A 15,733-nucleotide genomic window follows, 5' to 3' on the forward strand; every position below is an offset into this window, starting at 1 on the left:
CCTTCCTTTTATGCTTTAGCTTGCTCCCTATTCTATTTGACCTTGATTACTATGTTTTTCCTTCAAAAAACCTAATTTTCTAGGAATCCCACATTGTTTGGAGACTAAACCCTAGCTCCCATACATTTAGTATAAATACCCCCTTCCACCATCAGGCCTAAAACACACCAAGTATCCCAGAAACTCTTAGAGCTTCTTAGTAAATTGAGATCTCTCTCTCTCTCTCTCTCTCTCTCTCTCTCTCTCTCTCGTTAGTAGTAGGAAGGTGCATTTGGTGTCTTGGACCTACTGGTCTCAATTTACTATAAGGGATGGTTTGGACCTCCTAGTCTCAAGCTACCAACTTCTTGCTTACAAACCCCTCTAGAAGTATTGTCTAGCTCATAGTGTGTTGCATGCAGGTAAGGTTTCTTAAACTTCTCTTTATTTTTATGTCTTAGCTTTTTAGATCCAAGCATGTTCAATTTCTAGGTTTTTCACATGTTCTTGTTTGTTAGCATGTTAGATCTAAGGTGTTCATGGCCTTGCATGAATTAGATTTTTTTTTTTTCAATTTCAAATAAACAATTTACATGTTCTTAGATTAGGGTTTTCAATTCAATCACATTGTTCTTGTGCTCTTAGATCAGGGTTTTTCTAGTATCAATAACATGTTCATATGCTCCTAGATTAGGATTTGTCACACATCACACACATATTCACAATCTCTTTCAATATCCAATATATGCATGCCTAGAATAGGGTTTCATCATGTTTTTGGATGTTTAACCTTTCAATCATGCATTTTGCATGGTATAAACTCTTGAATGATATGATATGATCATTAGCCATTATAGTCTAGAAGACTGGTTTCACCAAGCAGGTTAGGTGCCTAACACTTGTTGGAAATATATCATAGAATAAACAAGTTTAATATGATAAATACTATCTCAAGTATTTTATCTAGAATGCAAATTAGCAAGAACATATATATATATATATATATATATATGTGTGTGTGTGTGTGTGTGTGTGTAAATATAGGAACAATCTCACAGTGCTATAGAATCACGCTGCAAAAGCATTGTCCTTAAAGGTTGATTCGTGTCACTCGGAGTAAAACTCAATGCGACTAATTCTCTTAGCCAAACAACCCCCCCAAGATTAGAGTACTATAGCATCAACCTTCAAGGTGGACGCACTTTCACTCACGAAGGTTCAAGAATAATCTTCTAATATTGCATTTCCTTAATACAATTAAAATTGTAGAAAAATATGTGGGAGAGTAAGAGATTAGAAATGGTGTATTTGGAAATGTAGAGCAATAGAAAACGCCTTTTAGGAATAGTGTAATGATAGGTATTATATAGGCTATTTATGACAATAATGGTGTAGGGACAATTCCCGCAACGAACCGCAATAGTGTTGGGTTCGCGCATGAATGGGCCCATACAATATCATTTGTAGAGAGTGGGTTCGAAAGGCTAGGCCTTGGCTACCCAGCGGTGGGTTTTGGTGGTGTTCATATGTGATTAAAGTGTCTTCACCCTTGGAGTCTTTCTCCTGGAGGTGGACTGGGAGACCCTTCCTTCTTCGCCAGTCTTCCCAGCCCCCCTTTCTAGATTACTTATTTTTTCTTTTATACTAGCCTGCATTCACGTTCCTTCGTCCATGTGTAGGGTTAACATTTCCAACACTGATACTTGTCCCGTCAGTCCAAGACAAAAATCGTAGGGAGTGGTTGATAAAGCTAAAGCATACGGCTCTGTTGGGTGCAGAGCTAGGTATGGGGCAGGTAGTAAAGGCAGCCTTTCCTAGATATTTTAGATTTTCTTTCAAGTTTGTCCCTATACCGTTTTTGCCCTTCTTCTTGGTGGAGCTTTGGGTCAGCCGAGGACTGCACTGTCCTCGGCTGCTTCTCCGGGCCAATTTGTGCTTCACGTTATTGAATTTTGATTGTAACCCTCTTCGGCTTGGGCCATAGGGCTCCCCATGAATAAATGGGCTCGGCCCATAAATTGCTGGGCCCCACAATAGCCCCTCAAAACCCTGCTGTCCGACTTCCTGGTTGGAGAGGGGGGTTTTGATAATACCGAGCCTTTATTATGGCTCATTTAATTCAGCCCTTGACTGACGCTGGCGACTCTTCACCTGCCCAGGGAATGTACCGGTTTACAAGATGTTCCCCTTGATTTGCGCACGATGCGTTTATGCCGTTTGGTTATCTGAAGCGCGTCTTTAATATCTTCCCTTTACGAGACCTCCCAGGTTCAACGGTTTTTGATGGCGTGGGGGAATGAAACAGGCGTATTCATGTTTGCAGATTTCCTTGGAGATCTGAACTCATTAAGTACTCTTTTTTTCGTCCCCTATATAAAGAGAAGAAACAAGAGTTGTTTCTCCCACAAATGAATCCCTTTACTCCCCCCCAAAATTTGAAACCCTTAGATTCCTTCCGGAGTTTACTTTTATTCCCCGGTTACACCTTAACCTAAAATACACTCGCCGTGGTAATAAGTAATGAAAAAACTACTCCCCTCCCAGAAACACCATATTCCAACGAAGCTCGAAATGGCTCGATCAGGGCAAGGATGGCGGAGACTCAAGATCTGTCTCGCCTTTCTTTCAGCCAAAATCCGAAGCAGGGACTCGTCACGTCACATTTTTGGCGTGCCTGAGCCGAGGACACACATCATCAGTACTACTCGCTCTCTCATGAGCATATCTAATATGGCACCAGTGTGTTAGGAGTCAGGACTGGGGCAGGGACTAAGTGCCCCTGCTTCTTCCTCTCTTCGTTCACTAGCGCCTCCTTTTGCCTCTCTTTCTTCCTTCTCACCTTTTCCCTCTTCTTCTCCTCCTTCTTTTACTCATGTCCTCCATCTTCCTCATTCATCTCCTCCATCTTCCTCATGTCCTCCATCTTCTTCATTCATCTCCTCCATCTTCTTCATTCATCTCCTCCATCTTCCTCATTCATCTCCTCCATCCTCTTCTTCCTTCTCCTTCATCTTTTTCTAAAGAAGGTTCTTCTCTTAATATGAGCAATACTGAGGCAGAAATTGGAGAGACTTTAAAGACGAGTTTAAAAGACACCTGACTGTTTACTTATCCGTATTACGGATGTTATTGTTGCTTCGGCAGTTCACCTTTTGTATAGGCTTGTTTAAGCCCTTCTTTGTACGTTGTAATAATTTTTCATATTAATAAAAATTGTGATTATTTTGCTTCGCATGTTCTGTTTCTATGTTTTTACAAGTTTACAAGCGCTGCTCGGCCCAATAATATAGCATTTGAACCAATGACAACTAAGGCCAAAATACTTGCTAATAAAAAGATGTCACCAAAACTTTAATAGAATTATTTGACACAGCAATGCCTATCTGTGAATAACGATACTTACCCAAAACAATGCCGAGATTAGAATTGGATGCTCTATGCGGTGTAGGAGATAATCATCCGAAGACATATCCCTCACAAGAATGAACAGTCCCCATAGGCTACCAAATAGTGGGGCGTCTCGCCATCCTCCTAACACTTTTATCGGCCTTAACATTTTACAGTACTTGATCCGAGGGCTTTCCCCATCCGAGTAATGGGCGTCCCAATAGGTTTGAGTCCGAGGACTTCGCAACGCCTTGGTTCTGTCCAAATCTTAGTTTTATCATCTAGGTAGTTGGTTTCCCCAGAGGCTTGGGTCCGAGGACCATACAAGGCCTTAGTTCTGTCCAAAACTTGTATTCTCTTTGTAAGTAGTTGGTTTCCACAGAGGCTTGGGTCCGAGGACCATCTCCTTTTTCTCAGGTATTTCGCGAGGTGCCGAGTAGGAGGTTGTCCTCGGCAACGACTGTTCCTCGGCGTGGGCCATTGTCCCTGGGCCCCCATGCAGAACGGGTCTGGGCCGCGAATTCACTAGGCCCACAACTTATAGGGTATTTCTGTAGTCTTTGGTCACGTGGTACTTTTTGGCGTCCCAGTGTTCGAGGTGCACCTTCCCGAGACTCCTTTAATCCCATGGTTGCAGGTGGCGTTGGAGATTGAGCCAGAGCCATCTTGTCTGTAGCGTTCCTTGGGATGCTGCGTGAATTAAATGCCACCACCTTATCTCTTTAAATAAATAGGAGAGAAAGTTGCTTCACCTACGCACCAATTCTTCAGTTTCCTCCCAAATCACAACTCCCATATCTAGTGCTATCCCCCTTTAGCATAACATGTTTGAGGCGAGGGTTGGGGAGAAGAAACTCTCTCCGCCACAAAGGCGCCGTGTCCTCCTGAGACTCAGAATAGTGAGGTATGGGCAAAGAAAGCATAAATTCAAGAGAATACTCCGCTTCGACAGAGGGGAAAGGATGTTTCTCCCTCTTCTAGTCAAAATCCGAAGCAGGTTCTGTTCATGCCAGAATTTTGGTGTGTCAGAAGAAAGATCCTCCGCCATCATCGTCTCTGCCCTGTCGCAGGCAAATTTTTGGTGAAGGCTTCTCAACTTCCGGCTCCCTGCACCTTTCCTTCAGCGGTGTGAGGCTCAAGTTGGGTTTCTTTTGCTGCCTGAGTTATGGGCATGTAAAAGCATTGAGGAAGAACAAGGTTTTGGAGCAGTAGCCAACCTCTCCTCTGATCCACTTCCTCGGCTTTATCTTATTCTCTTGTATCTTTCTTTCTTTTTAGTTATGTAGTGAGCTCTGACATAAGCTGATTCCAGCTTTTCATTGTACGCTGTACTGTTTCTTTGTTTTAGTAAAAATGGAAATTTACTTACTTGTTTTGAATACTGCTCTTTTGGCAACACCACTTTGTGAATGGGTGTGCTCCATGTGTTTGTTTCTCCTCGGCGATATTTAAAGCAAGAACCCGAGATAAGGGTTGGACGTTCTGTAATAAGTGCGAGAATACTGTTTGAGAACGACAAATTCTAAATAATTCATCCGAGGGGGTGACCGAGCATTGAATGACTTCGCTTATGCTTTTGGAAACATGTTGCTCCATTCCGTACTAGTCCCTTTGTTGTTAAGGATCCGAGGGCAAACTAGAGAATCCATGTAGTTCAGGAATTAACCCAATTGTTAATGGAGAGTTTTCCTCGGGGAGATCCTAAGGTCCACGTAACGTAGTTTTTCCTTTTAAGTGGTTGGTTTCCCCAAAGGCTTGGGTCCGAGGACCATACAAGGCCTTGGTTCTGTCCAAAACTTGTATTCTCTTTGTAAGTAGTTGGTTTCCCCAGAGGCTTGGGTCCGAGGACCATACAAGGCCTTGGTTCTGTCCAAAACTTGTATTCTCTTTTTAAGTAGTTGGTTTCCCCAGAGGCATGGGTCCGAGGACCATACAAGGCCTTGGTTCTGTCCAAAACTTGTATTCTCTTTGTAAGTAGTTGGTTTCCCCAGAGGCTTGGGTCCGAGGACCATACAAGGCCTTGGTTCTGTCCAAAACTTGTATTATCTTTTTAAGTAGTTGATTTCCCCAGAGGCATGGGTCCGAGGACCATACAAGGCCTTGGTTTTGTCCAAAACTTGTATTCTCTTTTTAAGTAGTTGGTTTCCCCAGAGGCTTGGGTCCGAAGACCATACAAGGCCTTGGTTCTGTCCAAAACTTGTATTCTCTTTGCAAGTAGTTGGTTTCCCCAGAGGCTTGGGTCCGAGGACCATACAAGGCCTTGGTTCTGTCCAAAACTTGTATTCTCTTTGTAAGTAGTTGGTTTCCCCAAAGGCTTGGGTCCGAGGACCATACAAGGCCTTGGTTCTGTCCAAAACTTGTATTCTCTTTTTAAGTAGTTGGTTTCCCCAGAGGCTTGGGTCCGAGGACCATACAAGGCCTTGGTTCTGTCCAAAACTTGTATTCTCTTTGTAAGTAGTTGGTTTCCCCAGAGGCTTGGGTCCGAGGACCATACAAGGCCTTGGTTCTGTCCAAAACTTGTATTCTCTTTGCAAGTAGTTGGTTTCCCCAGAGGCTTGGGTCCGAGGACCATACAAGGCCTTGGTTCTGTCCAAAACTTGTATTCTCTTTGCAAGTAGTTGGTTTCCCCAGAGGCTTGGGTCCGAGGACCATACAAGACCTTGGTTCTATCCAAAACTTGTATTCTCTTTTTAAGTAGTTGGTTTCCCCAGAGGCTTGGGTCCGAGGACCATATAAGGCCTTGGTTCTGTTCAAAACTTGTATTCTCTTTTTAAGTAGTTGGTTTCCCCAGAGGCTTGGGTCCGAGGACCATACAAGGCCTTGGTTCTGTCCAAAACTTGTATTCTCTTTGCAAGTAGTTGGTTTCCCCAGAGGCTTGGGTCCGAGGACCATACAAGGCCTTGGTTCTGTCCAAAACTTGTATTCTCTTTGTAAGTAGTTGGTTTCCCCAGAGGCTTGGGTCCGAGGACCATACAAGGCCTTGGTTCTGTCCAAAACTTGTATTCTGTTTCTTAATTTATCTACTTCCTAAAGGTTAGCTCCTCGAATAAGGTGGGGGAAATTAGCTTGATGTTTAAAGCCCCTAGACTTGCCATGCCACTAGCATTACGAGGCGTAGCCCCTAGTAGGAAATTGTGTCGGAATAACAACAATGTGTCGCCGGTCGTAAAGGCATCGTCGTAGACCCTTGTTCGACAGAACTCAACTCCACCGCCGCTCGAGCTAAGGCGCAAGCCTTTCCCACAGACGGCGCCAATTGTAGGGACAATTCCCGCAACGAATCGCAATAGTGTTGGGTTCGCGCATGAATGGGCTCATACAATATGATTTGTAGAGAGTGGGTTCGAAAGGCTAGGCCTTGGCTACCCAGCGGTGGGTTTTGGTGGTGTTCATATGTGATTAAAGTGTCTTCACCCTTGGAGTCTTTCTCCTGGAGGTGGACTGGGAGGCCCTTCCTTCTTCGCCAGTCTTCCCAGCCCCCCTTTCTAGATTACTTATTTTTTCTTTTATACTAGCCTGCATTCACGTTCCTTCGTCCACGTGTAGGGTTAACATTTCCAACACTGATACTTGTCCCGTCAGTCCAAGACAAAAATCGTAAGGAGTGGTTGATAAAGCTAAAGCATACGGCTCTGTTGGGTGCAGAGCTAGGTATGGGGCAGGTAGTAAGGGCAGCCTTTCCTAGATATTTTAGATTTTCTTTCAAGTTTGTCCCTATACCGTTTTTGCCCTTCTTCTTGGTGGAGCTTTGGGTCAGCCGAGGACTGCATTGTCCTCGGCTGCTTCTCCGGGCCAATTTGTGCTTCACGTTATTGAATTTGGATTGTAACCCTCTTCGGCTTGGGCCATAGGGCTCCCCATGAATAAATGGGCTCGGCCCATAAATTGCTGGGCCCCACAAATGGTTTATAGTTATTGATTACTAATAACCCATAAAATCCCAACGGCTATATAATCTATATAATTCATTATTGCCTAACGGTTATTTTACTTATAAATCCCCAACAGCTAGAAAATAAATAATAATAAAAGTGTTTGGAACACACATCCACACCAACAACACCTGCGCAATCCGGTAACCTAGCCTTCGAACTTAGATCAAAGGTTAGTAGATTAGACTTATCCTTGTAATCTTCTCTTTCTAGACTGTAAGTAGGAATCAAAAGATTGTGCTTTTGTTTTAGATTGTATCTAGGACCAAAACAATTTAAAATTTTGTTATTATCAAAGATATGTACTTTCTATCGAATAATCAATAACAATGGTGTATTTTTTCAATTCTTTTAGTTTCTTATTTTCTTTATTAAAGTAATTGGAAACTCTATTATAAAACTCTTGATTTAGGAGGAATAATAATAACAGTAGAACCTCTCCATTGTCTCTTGAGAGGCAATTATAAGAGTCCACTCCATTCGTGTGGGAAAGTGCCAACGACCACTGAAAAGGTTTTGGGAGGCGCGATCTCTCACACATTTCACATTACCCTATATTAAAAGGATGGTGTGGTAGGTTGGACCGATAAATCGCTTAGTTTGACCACAACCTCAAATGGAAAGACATTTTTATTACCTCCATGTTTTATGCCACAAAACCTCTATTTGGGGATAACTTTGGAATTAAAGGGAAGATATTGGGTGAAACCAAGTCCCAGAAATCTCAGAATAATCCCTTTTCCATTTGCAACATAAATAACGATATCTCCAACCCTTAAAAGTATTGACATATTCTCAGTTTTTAAGGCACTTTTCCTTCAATCATATCTTCTCTCTCTCTCTCTCTCTCTCTCTCTCTCTCTCTCTCTCTCTCTCTCTCTCTCTCTCTCTCTCTCTCTCTCTCTCTCTCTCTCTCTCTCTCTCTCTTGAAGGTGTTCACAGATCGAGTCTAACCCATGATCGACTGTATTATTAGTTGGGATTCATTATTTATTATTTTTCATAACCACTACCTAAAGTTTGTAATGTTGTTTTTTCTTAGGTCATTCGCTATATAATATATATATATATATATATATTTTTAAATTTTCTTGGAGAGACTTTGTTCCCTCTATACTCCTTTATATTTATTTATATATTGTAATAAAATTCTGTCTAATTTTATTTTTAGGCAAATCACACTTTTCTATCTTAAGCTATTATCTAGATTTCACTTAACATTTCACTTAACCCTATGAACTATTGAAATGAAAGATTGACTCCTAAAGTTATAATTCTATTTTAATGTCCTAGAAATCTCATAATAATCCCTTCTCTATCTTTAACATAAATAATGGTATCACCAGCCCTTAAAGGTACAAACATATTCTCAGTTTTTTAAGGCACTTTTCCCCTCGTCATGTTTTTTTTTTTGTTTTTTCTTGAATGTGTTCACGGACCGAGTTACGAAGGTTAAGTGTAATTGGGGTTATAATTAATAAGGGTCCATCACGTTTCAATACTTTATGCTTTATGGGTTTAAGTGTAATCAAGTCATTATTTAGGATGAAAAAATTGTAACTTACCTTTCATTTTTAAGACTAGAATTGGGTCATAATTTAGGCTTTGTTTGGGAGTTCATAAGGAAATAGAATGGAATGGAATGAAATGATCATAAGGGAATGAAAAAGAATGGAATAGAATAGAATGTATTTAAACAAGGGAAAAGAATGGAAAAGAACATAATGTAATGGAATTAAGTAATCTTGATTGGATGTTTTAAAATAAAGGAATGGAAATGATTAACCCTATGAACTATTGAAATGAGTGATTGACTCCTAAAGTTATAATTCTATTTTAATGTCCTAGAAATCTCATAATAATCCCTTCTCTATCTTTAACATAGATAATGGTATCACCAGCCCTTAAAGGTATGAACATATTCTCAGTTTTTTAAGGCACTTTTCCCCTCGTCATGTTTTTTTTGTTTTTTCTTGAATGTGTTCACAGACCGAGTTACGAAGGTTAAGTGTAATCGGGGTTATAATTAATAAGGGTCCATCACGTTTCAATACTTTATGCTTTATGGGATTAAGTGTAATCAAGTCATTATTTAGGATGAAAAAAATTGTAACTTACCTTTCATTTTTAAGATTGGAATTGGGTCATAATTTAGGCTTTGTTTGGGAGTTCATAAGGAAATAGAATGGAATGATCATAAGGGAATGAAAAAGAATGGAATGGAATAGAATGTATTTAAACAAGGGAAAAGAATGGAAAAGAACATAATGTAATGGAATTAAGTAACCTTGATTGGATGTTTTAAAATAAAGGAATGGAAATGAATGGAATGTAAGTAATTTTGTTTGGAAGTAACATAGAGGCTTTGTTTGGGAGTTCATAAAGGAATGGAATGGAATGATCATAAGGGAATGAAAAGGAATAGAATTTATTTAAACAAGAGAAAAGAATGAAAAAGAATGAAATGGAATGAAATGAAATTCAAGTAACTTTTTTTATTTATTTGTGGAATTAAAGTAACCTTGATTAGATGTTTTAAAATAAAGGAATGGAAATGAATGGAATGTAAGTAATCTTTTTTGGGAGTAATATAGAGGGAATGAAATGAAATCATATTATGACAATATTACTATTAGACTCCTATTTCAAAATAAAGGTTTGAATATATAAGGATATTTTGGGAGTTTTAGTAAAAAATTCATTAAATCTAATTTCATTCCCTTTCATTCCTCCCAATTTCGGGGGAATGAAAAATTGAGGTTTTAAGAGAATAGATTGGAATGAGTATTCCCTTTTACCCATTGCATTTCCTCCTACTTAAACTCTCAAACAAGAGAATAAACTTTTCATTCTCTCCATTAAAACTCCTAAACAAAGAAATGGAAGAATATTCTAAAATTATTTTTTTCATTCATTTCCATTTCATTCCATTCTCTTCTCCCAAAAGAGGCCAGAAGGAATGGAATAAAATCATTTTATGACAATATTACTATTAGACTTCTTTTTTAAAATAAAATGTTAAATATATAGGGCTATTTTGGGAGTTTTAATAAAAAATTCATTAAATCTAATTCTATTCCCTCTCATTCCTTCTAATTTTGGGGGAATAAAAATTTGAGATCTTAAGGGAATAGAGAGAAATGAGTGTTCCCTCTTACTCATTACATTCCCTCCCACTTAAATTCCCAAACAAGATAATAAACTTTCCTCTATTAAACCTCTCAATTAAGGAAATAGAAGAATACTATAAAATTATTCTTTTCATTCTATTCCAATCCCTCCTCCCAAACGAGAACTTAGAATGAAAAAAATTGTAATTTGCCAATCATTTTTAAAATGGGGGCTCTATATATCTATGAATAATGTTATAGACACAAACTATTTTACAACATTTTTATAAATTGCTGATGTGGCTTTAGTAATTTTTAAATAATTATTGATAAACATAAATGTGATGTTAGTAGCGGACCCATATTAAAACTAATAATAACTTGCCACATCAATAATTTATAAAAATATTGTGAAATAATTTGTGACTGTAGCATTATTCTATATCTATTTACCTTTCACCATTCACCATTTCACCAAGCAACTCACCAAAAATCTCTTCGCGGCGCCTAGAGCCGAATAGAAGCATCCAGAACACATTTAGACCGCACTTAAAACTTAAAAATGAGATTAAAAAAAAAATTAAAACTAATTAATTAAAACTAAAATCACTCTAAAACCCTTTATATATACTCCGCACATCAATCCTACGTTTTCTTCTATTCCGCATTTCCTCTGTTTCTCTCTCTCTCTCTCTCGCTGTTTGTCTCTTCGTGTGTCACTGTAACCTTAAAGCCGTTAAGATGAGGTATGTTTCTTCACGCTCTATGCAATCGTTTAATCTGTAGCATTTTTATTCATCATTTAAAAAAAATATATATATATATTAAGGTTATAGAAACCCTAAGCTTCGATGTTTCCTAGGTTGTTTGTGTTTCTGTTTGGTTACTGAGAAAGAAAAGCTTGAACAATTTTTAAGTTTAGGTTTACCTTTTTTAAAAAAAAAAAAAAAAAAAAAATTGACAGTTGACTGAGCTAAACTGCTAAACCAGGTGGTTGTAGACTTGTACTAGGCTCCCTTGGATTTTTATTTTTGGCTTATCTTATTTGGGAAAACAAACAGAAGTTAGGGTTTGAGTTAAGTTGATTGATTAGGGAATGGTTTCATTTTCTATCACTATTTTTATTACTGAGAAAATGAATGGCAATGAAAACCAAACGAGTTTCCGAGTTTCGTGCTGTTTTCTAGGAGTTTTGTATGGCATGTATATATATATATATATATATATATATTCTTGGAAACCAGACGGAGGGTTAGGGTTTAAGATTGTTTTATAAGCTCAGGGTAGGTTCCCTCTGTGTGTGTGTGGGGGGGTCCTACAGTTGTGGGGGACTAAAGACTGAGAGGGATAATGTATATATCTGATACACAAGATATCTTCTCGTGCTAGGTTCCATAATTGATTTTATTGCATGATGAGCGCACGGGTGAAATGCGTTTGTTTTCTTCTCGTTGATTTGTTGTATGCAGAAGTTACTGTAAATTGCTGCATTGATGCTTAGAATTATGATATTGCTTTTGTTCTAAATTAATTTTGTAGTGTTGTTATATTTGATTGTAAGTTTTAATTAGAAGGCTGTGTGGTTGTTTGGTTATTTTTTTATTCAGCTAAATGCTAAGGATTGAACAGAGCGTTGATCATCCAATCCCTATGATGATTTCATGAACAACAAGCTTTATAGTTTGGCATTGTTCTATTATCTGTGTTAATTGACTTATTTATGTTGGAAGTGTTGATTCTAATGGTAAAAATCATTTTAATAAATTGGACTCTGTTATGTTTTAAAATTTTTGGTCAAAATACAATGTTACTCCCCAAACTTTAGCCCATGAATGATTTTAGTTCCTGAAGTTTAAAGTGCTTGTTATTAGTTCCTAACAAACTTAAAGTGATCACTTTTAGTCCCTATGGAGTGATAAATTGTCAGTTTTTAGTTTGATTACATCAACTAAGGGACTAAAATTGATCATTTTAAATTTCTGGAACCAGTAATATATTTAAGCCAAAAAAATTTGAGAGTAAAATCTCATCATGGCACGAGAGCTAATATGACCTATCTATAGATTTAAGAAAAAGAAAGGAGCAATAGTTTAGAACTAATATTTCATTAAGCTTACAGCTTGCTCTTTCTGTCTTGTTGTTGCTTTTAAGTGTTTTGATATGTCAGCTAGAATTTGATAAAAAGATATTGGAATTTTTTTCTCTTTCTTTGACCTCTTCTTCGTTCACAATACAATACTTCTGATTCCACAACCATCAGTATAGTCAAGGTGTTCTGATTTGTAGTGATTGGTGAAACTAGGTTATGTGTGCTTGTATCTACAACAGATGAAAGGAAATGGAATTGCTAACTGACAAGTCTATGCAAAGATTGTATATTCAAGAACATGGTGACTGCAGAGTTGAAGTATGTTTAGAATGGCAGATGTTGAAGACTAGACTAATTGTGTCTGTATAATAAATGAGTTTTTCTATAAAACTCTTTCTTGTCCTAACTTCTTTTCAATTTCCAAATTTCAGTCGTCATCCTACCGTGAAATGGGCCCAGAGTTCTGATAAGCTTTTCATTACGATTGACTTGCCGGATGCCCAGGATGTGAAGCTTAAACTGGAGCCTGAAGGAAAATTTTTCTTCTCTGCTACCACTGGAGCAGAAAAGATACCTTATGAAGTTGACATAGATCTGTATGATAAAGTTGATGTAAATGTATGACACAAATCATAATAATCTCTCCTTTTTATTGTTACATCCTTTTGAACAACATTTGTATTAACATGACATTCTGCAGGAGAGCAAGGCTAGCATTGGCTTGAGAAATATCTGCTACCTTGTGAAAAAGGCTGAGAACAGGTGGTGGAGCAGATTGTTGAAGCAGGAAGGAAAACCTCCTGTTTTTTTGAAAGTTGATTGGGATAAATGGGTTGATGAAGATGAGGAGGAGCCAGAAAATAAATGTGAGTCTCTTTTTGTTACTTTATGGTTTGTTGTTCATACCGTTGATTTTTATTTTATTTTTTCCCTTGGCTATTATAATTGATTTGTTACTCTAAATTGTCATCTTGTTTTCCAGTGGGATCTGATACGGACTTTGGCGACTTCGATTTTTCAGTAAGTCCTGATATTATCACTTAAATATTGTTTCATTGTATTTATTTAGTTAGTTATGCATTCTACTTGTGCCCTTTTATTTCAGAACCTGAACATGGGTGGTGGTCAAGGCTTTGACGCTGACGCTTCAGGCAAGGATGATGGTAAGTTTAATAATCCAGGCATATACAGTAATCCTCTCCTGCAGAATTTCTCTGTTGGAACTGGATTTGAATTTTGATCTCCTTTGTTCAAATAAAAATGATCTCAAGTGTCTTCTATTACCTGCAGAAATTGATGATGATAGTGACACGGAGGAGGAACCATCTGCTGGTGGTGAGCCTGATGCAGAAGATTCTCATGGTGTTGAAACTGGTGGCAAGCCTGATGCAAGAGCTTGAATCTCTGTTTGATGTGTTTTGCACGGCTAAGCTGATGTTTTGTCACGCAGTTTAATGCTTTAACTAACGTACAAATAGTGAATGTTTTACTTCACATATCTTGCCTTTTTACCTTTTGCCTGGGTGGGGAGGGGGTATGTTAATTTTGAGCTCTTGGTGTTGGCAAGCTTTAAATTTCTGCTCTCGTAGTGTAAGTATTCAAGCATGAGTTATCGGGCTTTGGTGTTTTCATAATTTCTGTTTGTTTACCATCTTATTTTCATCTTAAAAGGGTGTTTGGTGTGGATTTCATTAGAGTTTTAGTACAAATTTAATTCGAATTAACATTTTGTAAGTATTTATCTTGACATTTAATTTTCACACATAATTAAAAAAATTAATTTATAAAACTATTTAAATGACTCAGTAAACCTGAAAATTTAATTGTTGACGTCTTATAAAGATAACAAGTTAATAAAGGAAGGATTGAACGTTAAAATGAAGTCAGAACTGAACAAAATATGAAAACTATTTTTGCAAGGAATATTGCATCTTCTAGATGATTATCTTTTCAAGGATTGTTATACTATGGGCCTGTTTGAGATACTGTTATTTTAGGGGTAGCAAAATAAGTCCAAATTCAATTGCCCGTCCAAACCCACCCAATTATTAGTTGGGTTAAATGGACATCAACTCAATTAGACCTAATAATAATTGGAATTTAACTAAAAACCCATTGAACCTCATTTAACTTAATAACAATAAACCCAAACTCAACCTAGCCCTTTCCACCCAAAAAAAAAAAAAACCCAGCCCTCACTTCAAACATTTCAGGGTTAGGTTTTCATTTTCCCCCTTATTTTCTCGGCCTCTAATCACATTTCAGGGTTAGGATTTCATTTTCCCCCTCAATTTCTCGACCTCCAATCACTTTCTCGGCCTCCAATCACTCATCTGTAAGCTTTGAATCTCGGATTTGGACCTTTTGGTTCGACAACCAGTCCAAACCCAAACAAGGTGCGTCGTGGGGCAGATCGAGTGCTGGTGGCCAAGCTTCATGCAACCAAACCTCAACCGTCGCTAACGACCACCGCAAGCCACAGAAGGTTTCTCTCTCAAGCTCAGCCATGCCGGAATCTCACAAGTACGGCCACCGTACACAGCAGCACAAGTCAATGGAGTCTTCACCACTGATGGCCGTCGATCTCTCTCTCTTTTTGTTTTATCCTTTGGTTGATTTGGTGATTAGGTTATGAAAGCTTGAGAATTTCATTTGGGTTTGGGAAATGAGGGCTTGTAGATCTGTGGGTTTTGATATGTGCCCTGTTGAAATTGTTTATGTATTTTCGAATGGGTTTTTAATTTGAGTTGTAATTTTTTTAGTGTTTGTTTGGATAGAAATTCTTAATTTCTTGAGAAAATTTTGAATGCCCAAAATATTGTATTTTAAGTATTTTGGTTGTTGGTTTTGCTCATTAATTATTGTGTTGAGTTTCTTGGGAAAATTTTATGTTTGGTTACCCAGAAAATGTTGGGATTTTTGAAGATTTTAGAGTAGTCATTTTCACTTTAGTGGCATTTTGGTAATTTTGATAATTGGGTAATTGGGTGGGTTGGGGTTTACCCATAATAATTGGGTTGGGTTGGATTTGGGTTAGAAGCAATTAGTTAAATAGTTTTTAAATGGGTAAATGAGTTTTATATGCCCACCCCAAACCCACCCATTTGTCACCCCTAATTTATTTTGTTGAAACTGAAATCTTTTTGCTAAAAGTATTATAGATAAAGGTAAAAGTTAGCTGAAATAGTATAGTGAGATTTATGAATAATATAAAAAATGTAGTGAGGTCTATGAAT

The 15,733-nt window shown here is 38.0% G+C and overlaps 1 protein-coding gene across 2 annotated transcripts; it reads left to right on the top strand.

Annotated features, from left to right (window-relative positions):
- Positions 1–10,982: 10,982 nt before the first annotated feature.
- On the top strand, positions 10,983–14,131 carry LOC126713560 (co-chaperone protein p23-1-like). Of its 2 annotated transcripts, XM_050413318.1 has the most exons (7): positions 11,011–11,154; positions 12,711–12,815; positions 12,929–13,115; positions 13,198–13,363; positions 13,480–13,517; positions 13,603–13,660; positions 13,788–14,131. In XM_050413318.1, the coding sequence occupies exons 2-7, from the start codon at positions 12,796–12,798 to the stop codon at positions 13,895–13,897; spliced, it is 579 nt and encodes a 192-aa protein (XP_050269275.1). In that variant the 5' UTR covers positions 11,011–11,154; positions 12,711–12,795; the 3' UTR covers positions 13,898–14,131. The 2 variants fall into 2 exon arrangements, with proteins under 2 accessions (XP_050269276.1, XP_050269275.1); XM_050413319.1 differs by lacking the exon at positions 12,711–12,815 and having other exon boundaries at positions 10,983–11,154.
- Positions 14,132–15,733: the final 1,602 nt, after the last annotated feature.

The sequence above is a fragment of the Quercus robur genome, chromosome 2 (assembly GCF_932294415.1).
Source record: "Quercus robur chromosome 2, dhQueRobu3.1, whole genome shotgun sequence".
Taxonomy (NCBI): domain Eukaryota; kingdom Viridiplantae; phylum Streptophyta; class Magnoliopsida; order Fagales; family Fagaceae; genus Quercus; species Quercus robur.

What these genes read in the sequence shown, in the direction of transcription:
- LOC126713560 (XM_050413318.1), top strand. Translation starts at nt 12,796, where the DNA reads ATGGTGACTGCAGAGTTGAA. An exon ending in ATGATAAAGTTGATGTAAAT is followed by an intron (nt 13,116 to 13,197) that starts GTATGACACAAA and finishes GACATTCTGCAG; the next exon opens with GAGAGCAAGGCTAGCATTGG. An exon ending in GGAGGAGCCAGAAAATAAAT is followed by an intron (nt 13,364 to 13,479) that starts GTGAGTCTCTTT and finishes CTTGTTTTCCAG; the next exon opens with TGGGATCTGATACGGACTTT.